Raw genomic sequence first — 12,916 nt, 5'->3', positions numbered from 1 at the left:
ACAAAAAAGACTTTACCAGCCACCTCTTAGAACAATGATTATTTTTTAGATGTAGAAGGTACTTTTCTTCCAAAGAAGAACTTATTGATTTTCACTGATATAGTTGTTAGATAGCAATCAATCCTCTGTCCACATCTTGTCATGTCTGTCTCCTCTGTGTTGTCTACAGCAGATTTTAAACTACTAAGAGTGCCTCACACTCGATTCCTCAAGAAACTTTTATTTATGTATTGAAGAGAGCATAAAGTATTTCAGATGCTTTATTCAGTTCATGAGGGATCAACTAGAAAACTTTCAGGAGTCAAAAATATTCACCATTTTTTTAAAAAAAAGGGCACGTGGCCCCCACGGCCATGGGTGCTAATGCTTTGAGAAAGTAGTGTGGCCTAGTGGAAAGAGAACGAGCCTGGAAGTCAAAGGACATGGGTTCTAATTCCAGCTCTGCCACATGTCTACTGTGTGACCCCGGGCAAGTCATTTAACTTCTCTGTGCCTCATTTTTAAAATGGGGTTATTATTATTATATACTACTATAATAACAGTGTTCGTTAAGCACTTACTTTGTGCCAGGCAATTTACTAAGAGATGGGGTGGATATAAGCAATTCAGGTTGGACACGGTCTTTGTCCCATATGGGGCTCACGGCCTCAATTTCCATTATACAGATGAGGTGACTGAGGCACAAAGAAGCGAAGTGACTTGCCCAAGGTCACACAGCAGACAGGTGGCAAAGCTGGGATTAGAACCCATGACCTTCTGACTCCTGTATCCATGCTCTTGATCCACTAGACTGTGAGCCCGCCTTCTAGACTGTGAGCCCGCTGCTGGGTAGGGACCGTCTCTATATGTTGCCAACTTGTACTTCCCAAGCGCTTAGTACAGTGCTCTGCACACAGTAAGCGCTCAATAAATACGACTGAATGAATGAATCCACTACGCTATGCTGCTTCTTACCTGAGCTTAGCCAAAAGGCCAAGAACCAATTAAGACTGTGAGTCTCATGTAGGTCAGGGACTGTGTCCCACTCAACTATCTTCTATCTACCCTAATGTTTAGAACAGTGCTTGGCACATACTAAATGCTTGACAAATACCACTACTATTATTATTACTACTATTAAGAAACTTTAAAACAGAATAACTGTATTCACAGAAAGGTAATAATAATAGTTGAAATATGCTTTCCACTGGTTGCTAACGCTGCCCTAGCCATCATCACCATCAATGGTATTTATCAAGCGCTTACTACATGCAGAGCACTATACTAAGGGCTTGGGAGAGTACAATCCAACAGAGTTCGTCGACACATACCCTGATCCTAAAATGTTTGCCAACAATGATACTCAGGGCCAGATTTAGATGTACTGGGCCTGAAATCATCTGGGTTGCTATGGAGGCCTAATATTGAAATGGCTCATCCCCAAACCCACACAGAATGGGGTAAAAATGAGCAGGTGTGGAGATATGAAGAAACAAGACAAATTAGAGAAATGGTGGAAACACTGCCAGCTGGAATAGGACTGAGGCGTGGAGGGTTGAATCACCTCAGGCAGAGCAGGATGTGCATGTGGCTGAGAGCAGGGAGAGGTTTTCAAGCCCATCTCTTCTCAACTCCCCAAAATACTATTCTTATTCTTGACTTCCTCCCCTCTCTCATCATTACTTTACTCTCCATAATGAAGCAGCATGGCTCAGTGGAAAGAGCACAGGCTTGGGAGTCAGAGGTCATGGGTTCTTATTCCGGCTCTGCCACTTGTCAGCTGTGTGACTTTGAGCAAGTCACTTAACTTCTCTGTACCTCAGTTACTTCATCTGTAAAATGGGGATTAAGACTTTGAGCCCCATGTGGGACAACCTGATTACTTTGTATCCCCCCAGCACTTAGAACAGTGCTTTGCACATAGTAAGCGCTTAACAAATGCCATCATTATTATTATTATAAAGTCATCCCTCACTCCCACTGCACCATCCAATTATGCCCACCTGAGGTCCCTTTTCCTGCCCAAACTCCTTGAACAGTGTGGATAACCCGACTCCCACCACTTACCCTCTAGCACCTCTTCTTGATCCAACACAATCTGGATTTCTCCCTCTTCACTCTTCTGAGATTCCAAGAATTCCAGTGATCTTCCTCTGGCTAATCTAATGGGCTCTAACTCCATCTTAATCCACTCTGACCTTTTGTTTGCCTTTGACTCATGAATACCCAACTGGACCATCTGCCAGAAACTCTCTTTAGCCAAGGGTTTACCACCCAGTATTTACTGGCTCTCTATTTCTCTGATGAATCTTAGTCTTGTTTCTCCTTAGCTTTTGTTTGAGGGTGTTTTGCAAGGGTAAGTCTGGGGACCTCTACACCTCTTGATTAAACTTATCCATTCAGGGAGCTTATCTGTAAACATGGATTCAGCTACCATCTGTGCCTCCCATTCCATTACAGAATTCAGAAGATTCTTGGAGTCACGAATTCCAACAAATATGAGGCTTCCAACAGAAATGCTACAAGTCCTTAATTGCTGAAGAGTTGTTTGTTTGTTTTTTTAAGTCTGAGACACTCTGAGAAAGAAAGTCTCATGGAAAGAAAACAAGTCACGGGAAATAGCTGAAAATCTCAATTGCTCCCAACAACTTTGTTTAGAGCCTCTCCCTTGTCCCCCACCCCCGATCCACCCACACATACTCACAGGCTCATTGACCCTCTTGTAGAAAACAGCCAGTAGGAAGACAGCAGCAATGGGGGGGCCCAAGTAGCTGGTGATAGACTGGATATAGTCAAAGAGCTGTCCACTTTGAGCTGACTGCACAATGGGCACCCAAGCGATACTGATGGCAAGTAGCAGGATTATGAATAGTCTGTAAATAACGCAGACATTTAAGCATCAATAATAAAACACCTGACAATGAAAAGTAATTCACTGAGGAATAAAGGTATTTCTATATAATAATCACCTGAACGACAAACAATAATCTGCCATATGTAAAATACCAAACAACCCAAAACTTCCCAAATTAACCCAGGTTAACTCAGGTTTCTTCAAATATCCTGAGCAGCGCTCTGGTTGGATGGAATCAGGGTCAGGGTTCCCCAGAACACCTGCCAATGCACTTATGTATGGGAGGTTTCAAGGCTTTAAAATTACACCTGCCGCATTTCCCACTCTAGTCCAGTCCAACTGGAACTTTGAGGATTTAGGCCTGGTCAATATCAGTATGCCCAAGAATTCCCCAGCAGCAGCACTCTTGGGAGGTCCAGACCAGCTTTCGGTTCTCCCACCTTCTAAGGGCTGTGCACATAGTAAGCACTCATTGAATACCACTGATTTATTAATTGACTAAAAAAAAAGTCAGACCTGGGGACCACCATGAGGGTATGGGTTTTCACTGTCACTCGGATCATTTTGGGCCAAGTTGGTTCAAAACAGACCCTAAGGCTTGCCCAGTAATGACTAACCCCCAGGGTAGGATCAGGGACCCTATGGGACCAGGATAACCTGGATCAGCCAAAACAGTCACTGGAAGAAAGACCTAAACTGTACTAATCAAAGCCCAATCTGAACCTAACAAACTGAGTAGCCTTTTGACTAAACATTTTCAGTATCTGTGGACACCGCCACAAGATACAGGACCTGTAATCAAGGAGGGAAAAACAAAAAGCAAATACAGGATCAGGAAAAACTGGCTGGCCCCCAAGTACTGCAAAAAAGACCCAGGAATCAATTTTGTCCACTGCTATGCTGGAATGCATAAATAGACGTTTGATAGATAAGTGTACAGAAGTAATCTTTCCACTGAAGTTAGACCCTTAAGAGTAACATTTCTATTCTTGGTCTCTTCTAGGTAAGAAAGGATGAGGAATAACTAGAGATGGTCCAGAGAAAAGTGGTAAAATACATAAATCACCTGAAAAAGGAACTTCAGAATTATATCTAGTACAAGGATGAAAAAACTAAGGAGGTGACTTCATAGTTGCCTTCAAAAATATGAAGCGTCTTTAATGCGGAGGCCATTCACTGTCTACTAAACAACAAACAAGGAGAAGTGGGTTTAAGCTTAAAGCAAGAGATATTGTGGTTGGACATAAGGAAGATCTACTTGACTCTTTGAGGGATAAAACAATGGGTCAGATCCCCAAGGAATCCACCAAAGGAGGACCCCCGGAGAAGTTTGAAAAAGAAGAACAGGCTCTGGATAGTTTAGTCCTTCAACTGGCTGGATTAGATCATCTCACAATAGTAGACTGCGTGTCCCATTTGGGACAGAGACTGTGTCCCTCTTGATTAACTTACAGCTACCCCAGAAGAATGTTTGACACACAGTAGACACTTAACAAATACCATCCTAAAAATTACAATAATGGAACATATTAATATTCTGTATTAAAGACCAAATCTAACCAGGCACTAGAGGATACTATTGCTCCACAGGCATCTTAGCCCCAAGACACATACGGGACTTCTGAAAGTCACATCCAGACCATTCTCACCAGAGAAGAGAGAATAGGCTGCAACAAATCAGCAGATTCAGATATAAATATTTTTTTTGTGAAAAAGTCCTAGAAGAGGTAAAAGAACATAGGCTGGGGAGGCAGATACTTGGATGTCCTCCCGTCACCTCAAACACAACATGTCCAAAATAGGACTCCTTATCTTCTCATCCAAACCCCATGACTTTTCCATATCTAGAAAGCACCACCATCCTTCTTGTCTCACAAGCCCGTAACCTTGACATTATCCTTAATTCTCTCATTCAACCCACATATTCATCCATCACTAAATCCTGTGTCGGTTCAACCTTCACAACATCACTAAAAGCCACCATTTCCTCCCCATCCAAACTGCTACCAGGTTAATCCAATGATTTATCCTATCCCGCCTTAACTACTGTATCAACCTCCTTGCTGATCTCCCAGCCTCCTATATCACCCCACTCCAGTCCACACTGCACTCTGCTGCCTGGATCATTTTTCTACAAAAATGTTCAGCCCACGTTTCCCCACTCCTCAAGAATTCCAGTGGTTGTCCATCTACCTCTGCTTCAAACAGAAACTCCTCACCATTGGCTTTAAAGCATTCAATCATCTTGCCCTCTTCTACCTCACCTTGCTGCTCTTCTACTACACTTAAACCAACACAATTTATTTCTCTAATGCTAAACTTCTCATTGTACCTCGATCTCATCTATCTTGCTGTTGACTTCTCACCCACATTCTGCCTCTGGCCTGGCATGCTCTCCTTTATATCCAACAGAAAATTACTCTCCCCCCATTCAAAGGTTTATTGAAGAACATCTCCAAGAGGTCTTCCCTGACTAAGCCCTCCTTTCCTCTTCTCCCACTCCTGTCTGCATTGCCCTGACTTGGTCCTTTTTTTCAGCCCCACTCCGGGCCCCAAAGCACTTATGCACATTTCTATAATTTATTTAATGTCTGTTTCCCTGTGGGCAGGGAACGTGTCTGTTTATTGTTATGTTGTACTCTACCAAGTGCTTAGTACAGTTCTCTGCTCCAGCAAGTGCTCAATAAATGTGAATGACTGACTGACTGACAGCTGAAAGCTATTTGAGGTCACAGCAATTTTTGTTGTTTCCCTGAAAGAGGATTGTTTGGCATCAATCTCCTTTTTCTGGCAATCACATGTGCTGCTCCTAGTTGGGGAGTAATTATTTCCTTTAACCAAGCACGAGCTGGAGGAGGGTAGGGAGCCGAGGAAGGGACATGAAAGGAAGCCCCTTCCCTTCCATCCCCCTACGTATCAAATTTGTTTATATAGCAGCTAAATTGGGGAGGGACGCTTATTTACCTTCCTGCTATCATGAGCTCTCTCTCAGTTGCTGTTTTTCGGACTTTGGTATAGATGTCCATGGTGAACAAGGTGCTGGCACTGTTGAAAATGGAGGTCAGGGAGCTCATGAGAGAAGCCCACACTACTGCCAACATCAGACCTCGTAATCCTGGAACAAAAAAAAAAAAGTTTGGGAGAAATCCAGTTCTTGCCTTTGAAGAGTTGACAAGGTGTCAATCAGTACCAGATACAGGATGAGGCTGAACGAGGCAAATTTTTGTTTTCTGAGAGAAGATAGCTTTCATTTAAAATATCCATTTGTGACCCAAATCTGCAGAGACCAAATCTCTCATTGCCAAACTAACACTGTGGGGGAAGGTGCCATGCAGATAAGACTTTTGGGAGACCATGTACTACTATTCCCACCTCAGAACCTGCTCTGTCAATCATGGCATCACCCCAACTCTCTGACAGACTGGATTGCAGGGTTTACTGCCCTGCCCTGATCAATCAGTGACCATACCCAATTGGATGCCTTCCCAGATTGCAACTGGGAAGCCATTTCCATGAGGGGAAAATGGTTCAGGGTTCTCAATGTTTTGAAGTTCTCAATGTTTCTCGATGTTAAGTGTTTCCTATTGAAGGCATATGACAATGACAGTGACCAAAGATATTCTGGGTTTTAGTCCTTTTTGGTGAAATAGTCTCCCCATAATATGTCAACCATTAACTTTCTGAACTGAGAATAATCAATCAACGGCACATTGTTTACTATGTGCAGATGCACTGTACTAAGTGCTTGGAAAATGCAATACAATGAAGTTGGTAAACAGGATCCAAACCCACAGTGAGCTAACAGTCCAAACTCAGATGCTCTCCCTAGTTTAGTTGGCATATAATGTTAAATTATACATCTGAAGAAATAAACACAGGCCATTACATTTGACTACACTCAAGCAGGTAATGCAGCCCTTCCACAAAGAAAATGAGTTAATACTACTACTACTAATAATAATAATAGTAATATGTTCCAAGCACTGCATTAATTGCTGGGGAGATGCAAAATAATAAAACTGCACATGGGGCTCACAGTCTCAGTAGGAGGGAGAATGGGTACTGAATCCTCATTTTGCAAATGAAGGAACAGAAACAGAGAAGTAAATAGACTTGCCAAGGTCATGTAGCAGGTAAATGGCAGAGCCAGGATTAGAACCCAGGTCCTCTGACTTCTCTGTGAAGCAGCAGGGCCTATGAATTCTATGAGAAGTTGTCCAACATCGTTTGCATTTCCATCATTCTACACGGCACCTTTCAAAAAGATATTCTTATCTATTTTTAATTCTTTCCTATTTTTCCCCTCATAAAACTTAGCTGTTCCCTTTCTACTTTTGCATACGTATCTAATTGGAACTGTTAGTGATTGAAAAAGAGCTGGTGAGTCACTGAAAATAATGGGAGTGATTATACTGCCTGTCCTTTTGGAACCAGTCTGTGTGCGTAGACATCCTCAGCAGAAAATGTGGGAGCAGGGAGTAGGGAAAGGGAGAATTGGATTAACTCAATTTGGGGGTTGATTTACAGGAGTTAGAAGGGTATCTCTTCTCTGATCAAAGCGGAACACATCTTCTGAATCAATCATAGTAATTGAGTGATGACTGTGTGCAGAGCACTATACTAAGCACTTGGGAGAGAACAATATAATTATAGTATTTAAGTGCTTACTATATGCCAATCATTACACTAAATGCTGGAGAAGATACAAGATAATCAGGAATTGGTTCACGCGTTCCCTGCCCGCGAGGAGCTTACAGCCTAGAGGGGAGTTAGGCATTAATATAAATAAATACATTAAATTACAGATACATACATAAGTGCTGTATATATTTTTAGACTGTGAGCCCACTGTTGGGTAGGGACTGTCTCTATATGTTGCCAACTTGTACTTCCCAAGAGCATAGTACAGTGCTCTGCACACAGTAAGCGCTCAATAAATATGATTGATTGATTGATTGCTGTAGGGTTAAGAGTGGGGTAATAATAATAATGGCATTTGTTAAATGCTTATACTATTTGCAAAGCACTGTTCTAAGCGCTGGGGAGGATACAAGGTGATCAGGTTGTCCCACGTGGGGCTCTCAGTCTTAATCCCCATTTTACAGATGAGGGACCTGAGGCCCAGAGAGGTGACTTGCCCAAAGTCATACAGCTGACAAGTGGCAGAGCCGGGATTAGAACCCATGACCTCTGACTCCCAAGCCCATGCTCTTTCCACTGAGCCACGCTGCTTCTCTAAGTAAATATCAAGTGCAAGGGAAATGCAGAAGGGAGAGGGAGTATGGGAAATGATTAGGGTTTAGTCGGGGAAGGCCTCTTGGAGGAGATGTGATTTGGCTTTAAAGGTGGGGAAAGTGATGGTCTGTTGGATATAAAGGGAGGGAATTCCAGACCACTGGCAAGATGTGGGCAAGGGGTAAGCGGAAAGATATACGAGATCAAGGTAGGTTGGAGATCAAGACCGAGTAGCATGATGGTAGTGGAGTGAAGTGAGAGTTCTCGGTTGTACTAGGAAATCAGTAAGGTAAGATAGGAGGGGGCAAGGTGATTGACTATTTTAAAGCCAATGATAAGGAGTTCCTTTTAGATGCAGATGTGGACAACCATTGGAGGTTCTTATTCACAATACATTCAGCTTTACAATATACATTTTGTTTTTTAAAATGTAAAAATGCCTCTACTTTGGAAGTCCTGTCATTCATTCATTCTATCATATTTATTGAGTGCTTACTGGGTGCACAGCACTATACAAAGTGCTTGGGAAGTACAAGTCGGCAACGTATATACGTCCTACAATTATAATTATCACTTTATCTTCACTCAGGCAGAGTAACAGTCATTTATTTTGAAGTTCTATCAGCATAACACAATAATAATAATAATAATTAGTGGTTCCAAGCACTTTATTAAGTGCTGGGGTAGATTAATCAGGATGGACACTGTCCCTTGTCCCACACTTGGGTTTCACAGTCTAAGTAGGAGGGAGAACAGGTATTGAATCCCCATTTTACAGGTGAGGAAACTGAGGCCCAGGGAAGTTGTGACATCCCCAAGGTTCTCTGCCAAGTGGTCATCAGAGGCTCTCTCTTGGCTGTTAAAAACCCCAATTTCTGTGAACATAGAACTGTGTCCAACTTCAGATTTCCATTTTGACTACACCTTGGAACAGCCTGCTCATTGAAGCTGGCTATGAAGTGGATTTGTAGGAACTGTGGTTCCTGGCCAAGCATGAGAAACAGAGGGCCAACTAAATGAAAGCCCTGCCCTGGCACGTTAAAAGTGGGCAGGAAGTATTCCTCAAATATTTGTTTGGTAGTGTCATTAAAAAGACAATGTTGTATACTTGTGTAGCTTCAGGAAATTGTTTATAAACTGCATTGTTATTTAGCAGCTGACAATATTAAGGGGCTTAAGAGGTCACTGTGTATGTGATAAAATTGCTTTCCCATTTGAATCACCTGTGCCTAGCACTTCTCTCTTTCACTTATTGTACTGACAGAAAACGCAAGCTATATCATAAAGCTAATATTGATGGAAGAATCCTATTAAGTGGATTCTTCTTCCAAATGTCACTCATATTGGATTTCCCTAAAAGACAAGTTCACCCACAGCAGACACTACGAGTCACGATATTCGTTATTATGATCGTGAAGTTGCAGCCCTGGCTTATAAATACAGTTGCCATGAAAGCATAAGTCTTTGTCTGCAAGGCAGTTGCATTGATTTTACTGATGTGTGCCCACTAGGAAAGCAACTTTTTGCTTCTCCAGCTTTACTTTTTCTGGTAAGTCTTTTTGTGGAAACAATTAGCTTAGTCTGTCTTTTTCTATGCAGTCATTTGGCAAACCAATCACTTTAACTCACTCTGTTTCATTATCTCGAGATTCTCTATGTTCATTTTTCCTAATGCTTTGTATTTTCTTTTCTTGGAGTTTTTCATTTTGCTGTTCATTGTTGCTCTTTAGTTTTCAGACATTCTATTAACTCCCATTTCTTTAGTTTTTCACATCACATCCACTTCTTCCGAGATTAACTTTTTTATTCTCCCTATTATTCTGCATTAAAATCATTTTGATGGTTTCTCTCTTTGTAGTTTATTTTGGAGGGAAAAAAAATCACTGGCTCTCTTCTCATTAGTTATTGTTATGAAAGTTACATTCAGAGCCCTGTCTTTTTGTACCTTATTTATTCTCTTCTTTTGGTTTATTTTTATTCCTGTTGAACACATGTTTAGATTTGGGACCACAGGTGATTTCCAAATAGAAGTATAGGGTATTAAAAATTATAATATACAAGTTCTTTCAGAAATTTCTTCACACCATTCTTGCTTTTTAGCAACTCTTAGCAAAGATGAAGAAGCAGCAGGTAACTGGTGGGGGACAAGCCACATGTATTTAAGATTCTACTGACACACCCTAGTTAATGATCTTGTAACTGGCCTAGAACTGCTTGGGGAGTCTTGGACCCAGAATAAAATGGAGAATGGTGTAAATGCACTACAAATTTCCCTGGATCTGACCTCCCCAGGCCCTTTCATGATTGTGCATGGAGCTTTATGCCTAAAAGCACAGGAAAGCACCTCAGTGAGAAAGAAAAAATTAATAAACCAACAAAACAACCATTTGTGCGTATGTGTGTGTTGGGGCGGGGGGTCTTTTCATGTTGTGAGTGGGGAAGTAGAAAGGTTCCATATACAATGTGCATACTTCCTTCCAGATGTGTATGTGACTTCTATGACATGGAGAATCTGACACAGCACTTAATAGAGTGAAACCATAATCTGATGGCAAGGATGCTAAATCAATGAGAGATTTCATCCCACTGCAGTTTCAATAATCTTTTCAGTGGTTGAGATTCTAAGGCCTTCACCCTGCTCTGTAAATTTATAGTTGGGCTGTTTTGAGTTTGAATCTGTACCCCAGACCTGTTCAGTAGGGGACAATTTACTAAGAGTTTAGAAAGCTCCAAGTGGCTTAGTCCCAAGGGTCTGTTAAATTATGAAAATCTTCCCAACATCTACAGTGACACAATCAATTAGAAAAGCATGCCCTTGGATAACTAAACATACTAATTGAGTGGAGAATGGGGTGGAGGAGGGAGGAAGGAAGGGAGGGAGGAAGGAGATGCAGTGAGATGAATTCTAGGTATTTGTGCTACACTTCACATGAGAACTAATAATGGGACTTTGAAAGGTCCTTTTGGGCAAGGAACATGTCCCACCTATACTTAGTGCAGTGCTCTGCACATAGTAAGTGCTCAATAAATACCATGGACTGATTGATTCATTCATTCATTTGAGAGTTCCCGCAGTAGAATTCATTTATCAGGGAGAGGCAATTTTACAATTCAGTGTTAATCTCAGGAAATTCAGGCAATCCTCAATGTTTCTATATGCATAAATTCACCACCACATAGGTCACCCATTATCTTCCCTTCTCCCTGATACTCTATAGATTCCATTGGGAATATCCCACCATTCATTCATTCAATCGTATTTATTGAGCGCTTACTGTGTGCAGAGCACTGTACTAAACACAAATCGGCAACACATAGAGATGGTCCCTACCCAACAACAGGCTCACAGTCTAGAAAGGGGAGACAAAGAAAAACAAAACAAGTAGACAGGTGTCAATACCAACAGAATAAATAGAATTATAGCTATATACACATTATTAATAAGATAGAGTAATAAATACATACAAATATACACAAGTGCTTTGGGAGGGGAAGGGGAAAGGGTAGGGGAGATACAGTTTGACCCCCAGGCACTCCAAAAGCAGCTTAGGTATATACTCAACAACTTAAGTCCTATTACCAACACTTAGATTCTGAGGCAGCCCTGGGTCCCTCAGTTGCCCTAAATGGGGTAACGTATTCTCATTTCTTTATCTCTTTCTTTGTCTTCTCCCTCCTGTGCCTCTTATTTTCCTTTGTCTCTAGCTTTTTGCCTGTTTGCTGTTTATCCAACATTCTCTCCTCCTCTCTATCTCTCCTACCTCCCAATCATTTTTCCTCACTTGTTTCTTCTTTCTCTGACTCTCTCAAGACTGTTTACTCTCAGCTCCCTTTTCCTGAAATCATTCAATCAATGGGATTGATTGAGTGCTTACTGTGTGCAGAGAACTGTGCTAAGCACTTGGGAGAGTACAATCTAAACTGTAACTATTCTTCTCTTTCCTCCTCCCTATCGCCGTTCTTCTCTCTGTCATGCTTAACTTGGGCTGAGGCACTAAGTTGGGGTAGGGGGAGCGGAGGAGGTAAGGAAGAACTTGAGGAGTCAAAGCTCCTATCATCATCATCATCAATCGTATTTATTGAGCGCTCACTGTGTGCAGAGCACTGTACTAAGCGCTTGGGAAGTACAAGTTGGCAACATATAGAGACAGTCCCTACCCAACAGTGGGCTCACAGTCTAAAAGGGGGAGACAGAGAACAAAACCAAACATACTAACAAAATAAAATAAATAGAATAGATATGTACAAGTAAAATAAATAGAGTAATAAATATGTACAAACATATATACAGCTCCTATATTTCCTGAATAAAGTGCTACAAGTTGTCGTTCATTCAGTCATTCATTCAATCATATTTATCGAGCGTTTACTGTGTGCAGAGCACAGTGCTAGGCACTTGGGAAAGTAGAATGCAGCAATAAACAATAATAATAATGATGGCATTTATTATGTGCTTACTCTGTGCAAAGCACTGTTCTAAGCGCTGGGGAGGTTACAAGGTGATCAGGTTGTCCCTCGGGGGGCTCACAGTCTTAATCCCCATTTTACAGATGAGGTAACTGAGGCCCAGAGAAGTTAAGTGACTTGACCAAAGTCACACAGCTGACAATTGGAAGAGCTGGGATTTGAACCCATGATCTCTGACTCCAAAGCCTGGGCTCTTTCCACTGAGCCACGCTGGAGACCATCCCTGGCCTCAACGAGCTCACAGCCTTGGAGCAACAATCTCAGAACAGTGTTGTAGCCCTTGTCCTTGGAAGCTAGTTCAATATTAAGATGGCTCTAACTCGCTGGGGTAACATTCCCTAAGAGCTGCATGCATCTGAGGCACCAGCACACTTTCAAAGG

At 41.8% G+C, this 12,916-nt stretch overlaps 1 protein-coding gene across 2 annotated transcripts in view; it reads right to left on the bottom strand.

The window, feature by feature from the left end:
* The window catches only part of LOC119941945 (sodium/glucose cotransporter 1-like), a 65,200-nt gene that overhangs the window by 15,474 nt on the left and 36,810 nt on the right, over positions 1–12,916 (bottom strand). For both annotated transcript variants that reach the window (XM_038762518.1, XM_038762519.1), the window contains exons 11-12: positions 5,798–5,948; positions 2,684–2,852 (exon numbers count right to left, since the gene is read on the bottom strand). In XM_038762518.1, the coding sequence (XP_038618446.1) occupies positions 2,684–2,852; positions 5,798–5,948 (320 nt within the window). The remainder of the gene's footprint in view (positions 1–2,683; positions 2,853–5,797; positions 5,949–12,916) is intronic.

This window comes from Tachyglossus aculeatus, chromosome 21 (assembly GCF_015852505.1).
Source record: "Tachyglossus aculeatus isolate mTacAcu1 chromosome 21, mTacAcu1.pri, whole genome shotgun sequence".
Classification (NCBI taxonomy): domain Eukaryota; kingdom Metazoa; phylum Chordata; class Mammalia; order Monotremata; family Tachyglossidae; genus Tachyglossus; species Tachyglossus aculeatus.
Note: the sequence above shows the minus strand (reverse complement) of the source record. Positions and strands in the feature narration are given on the sequence as shown.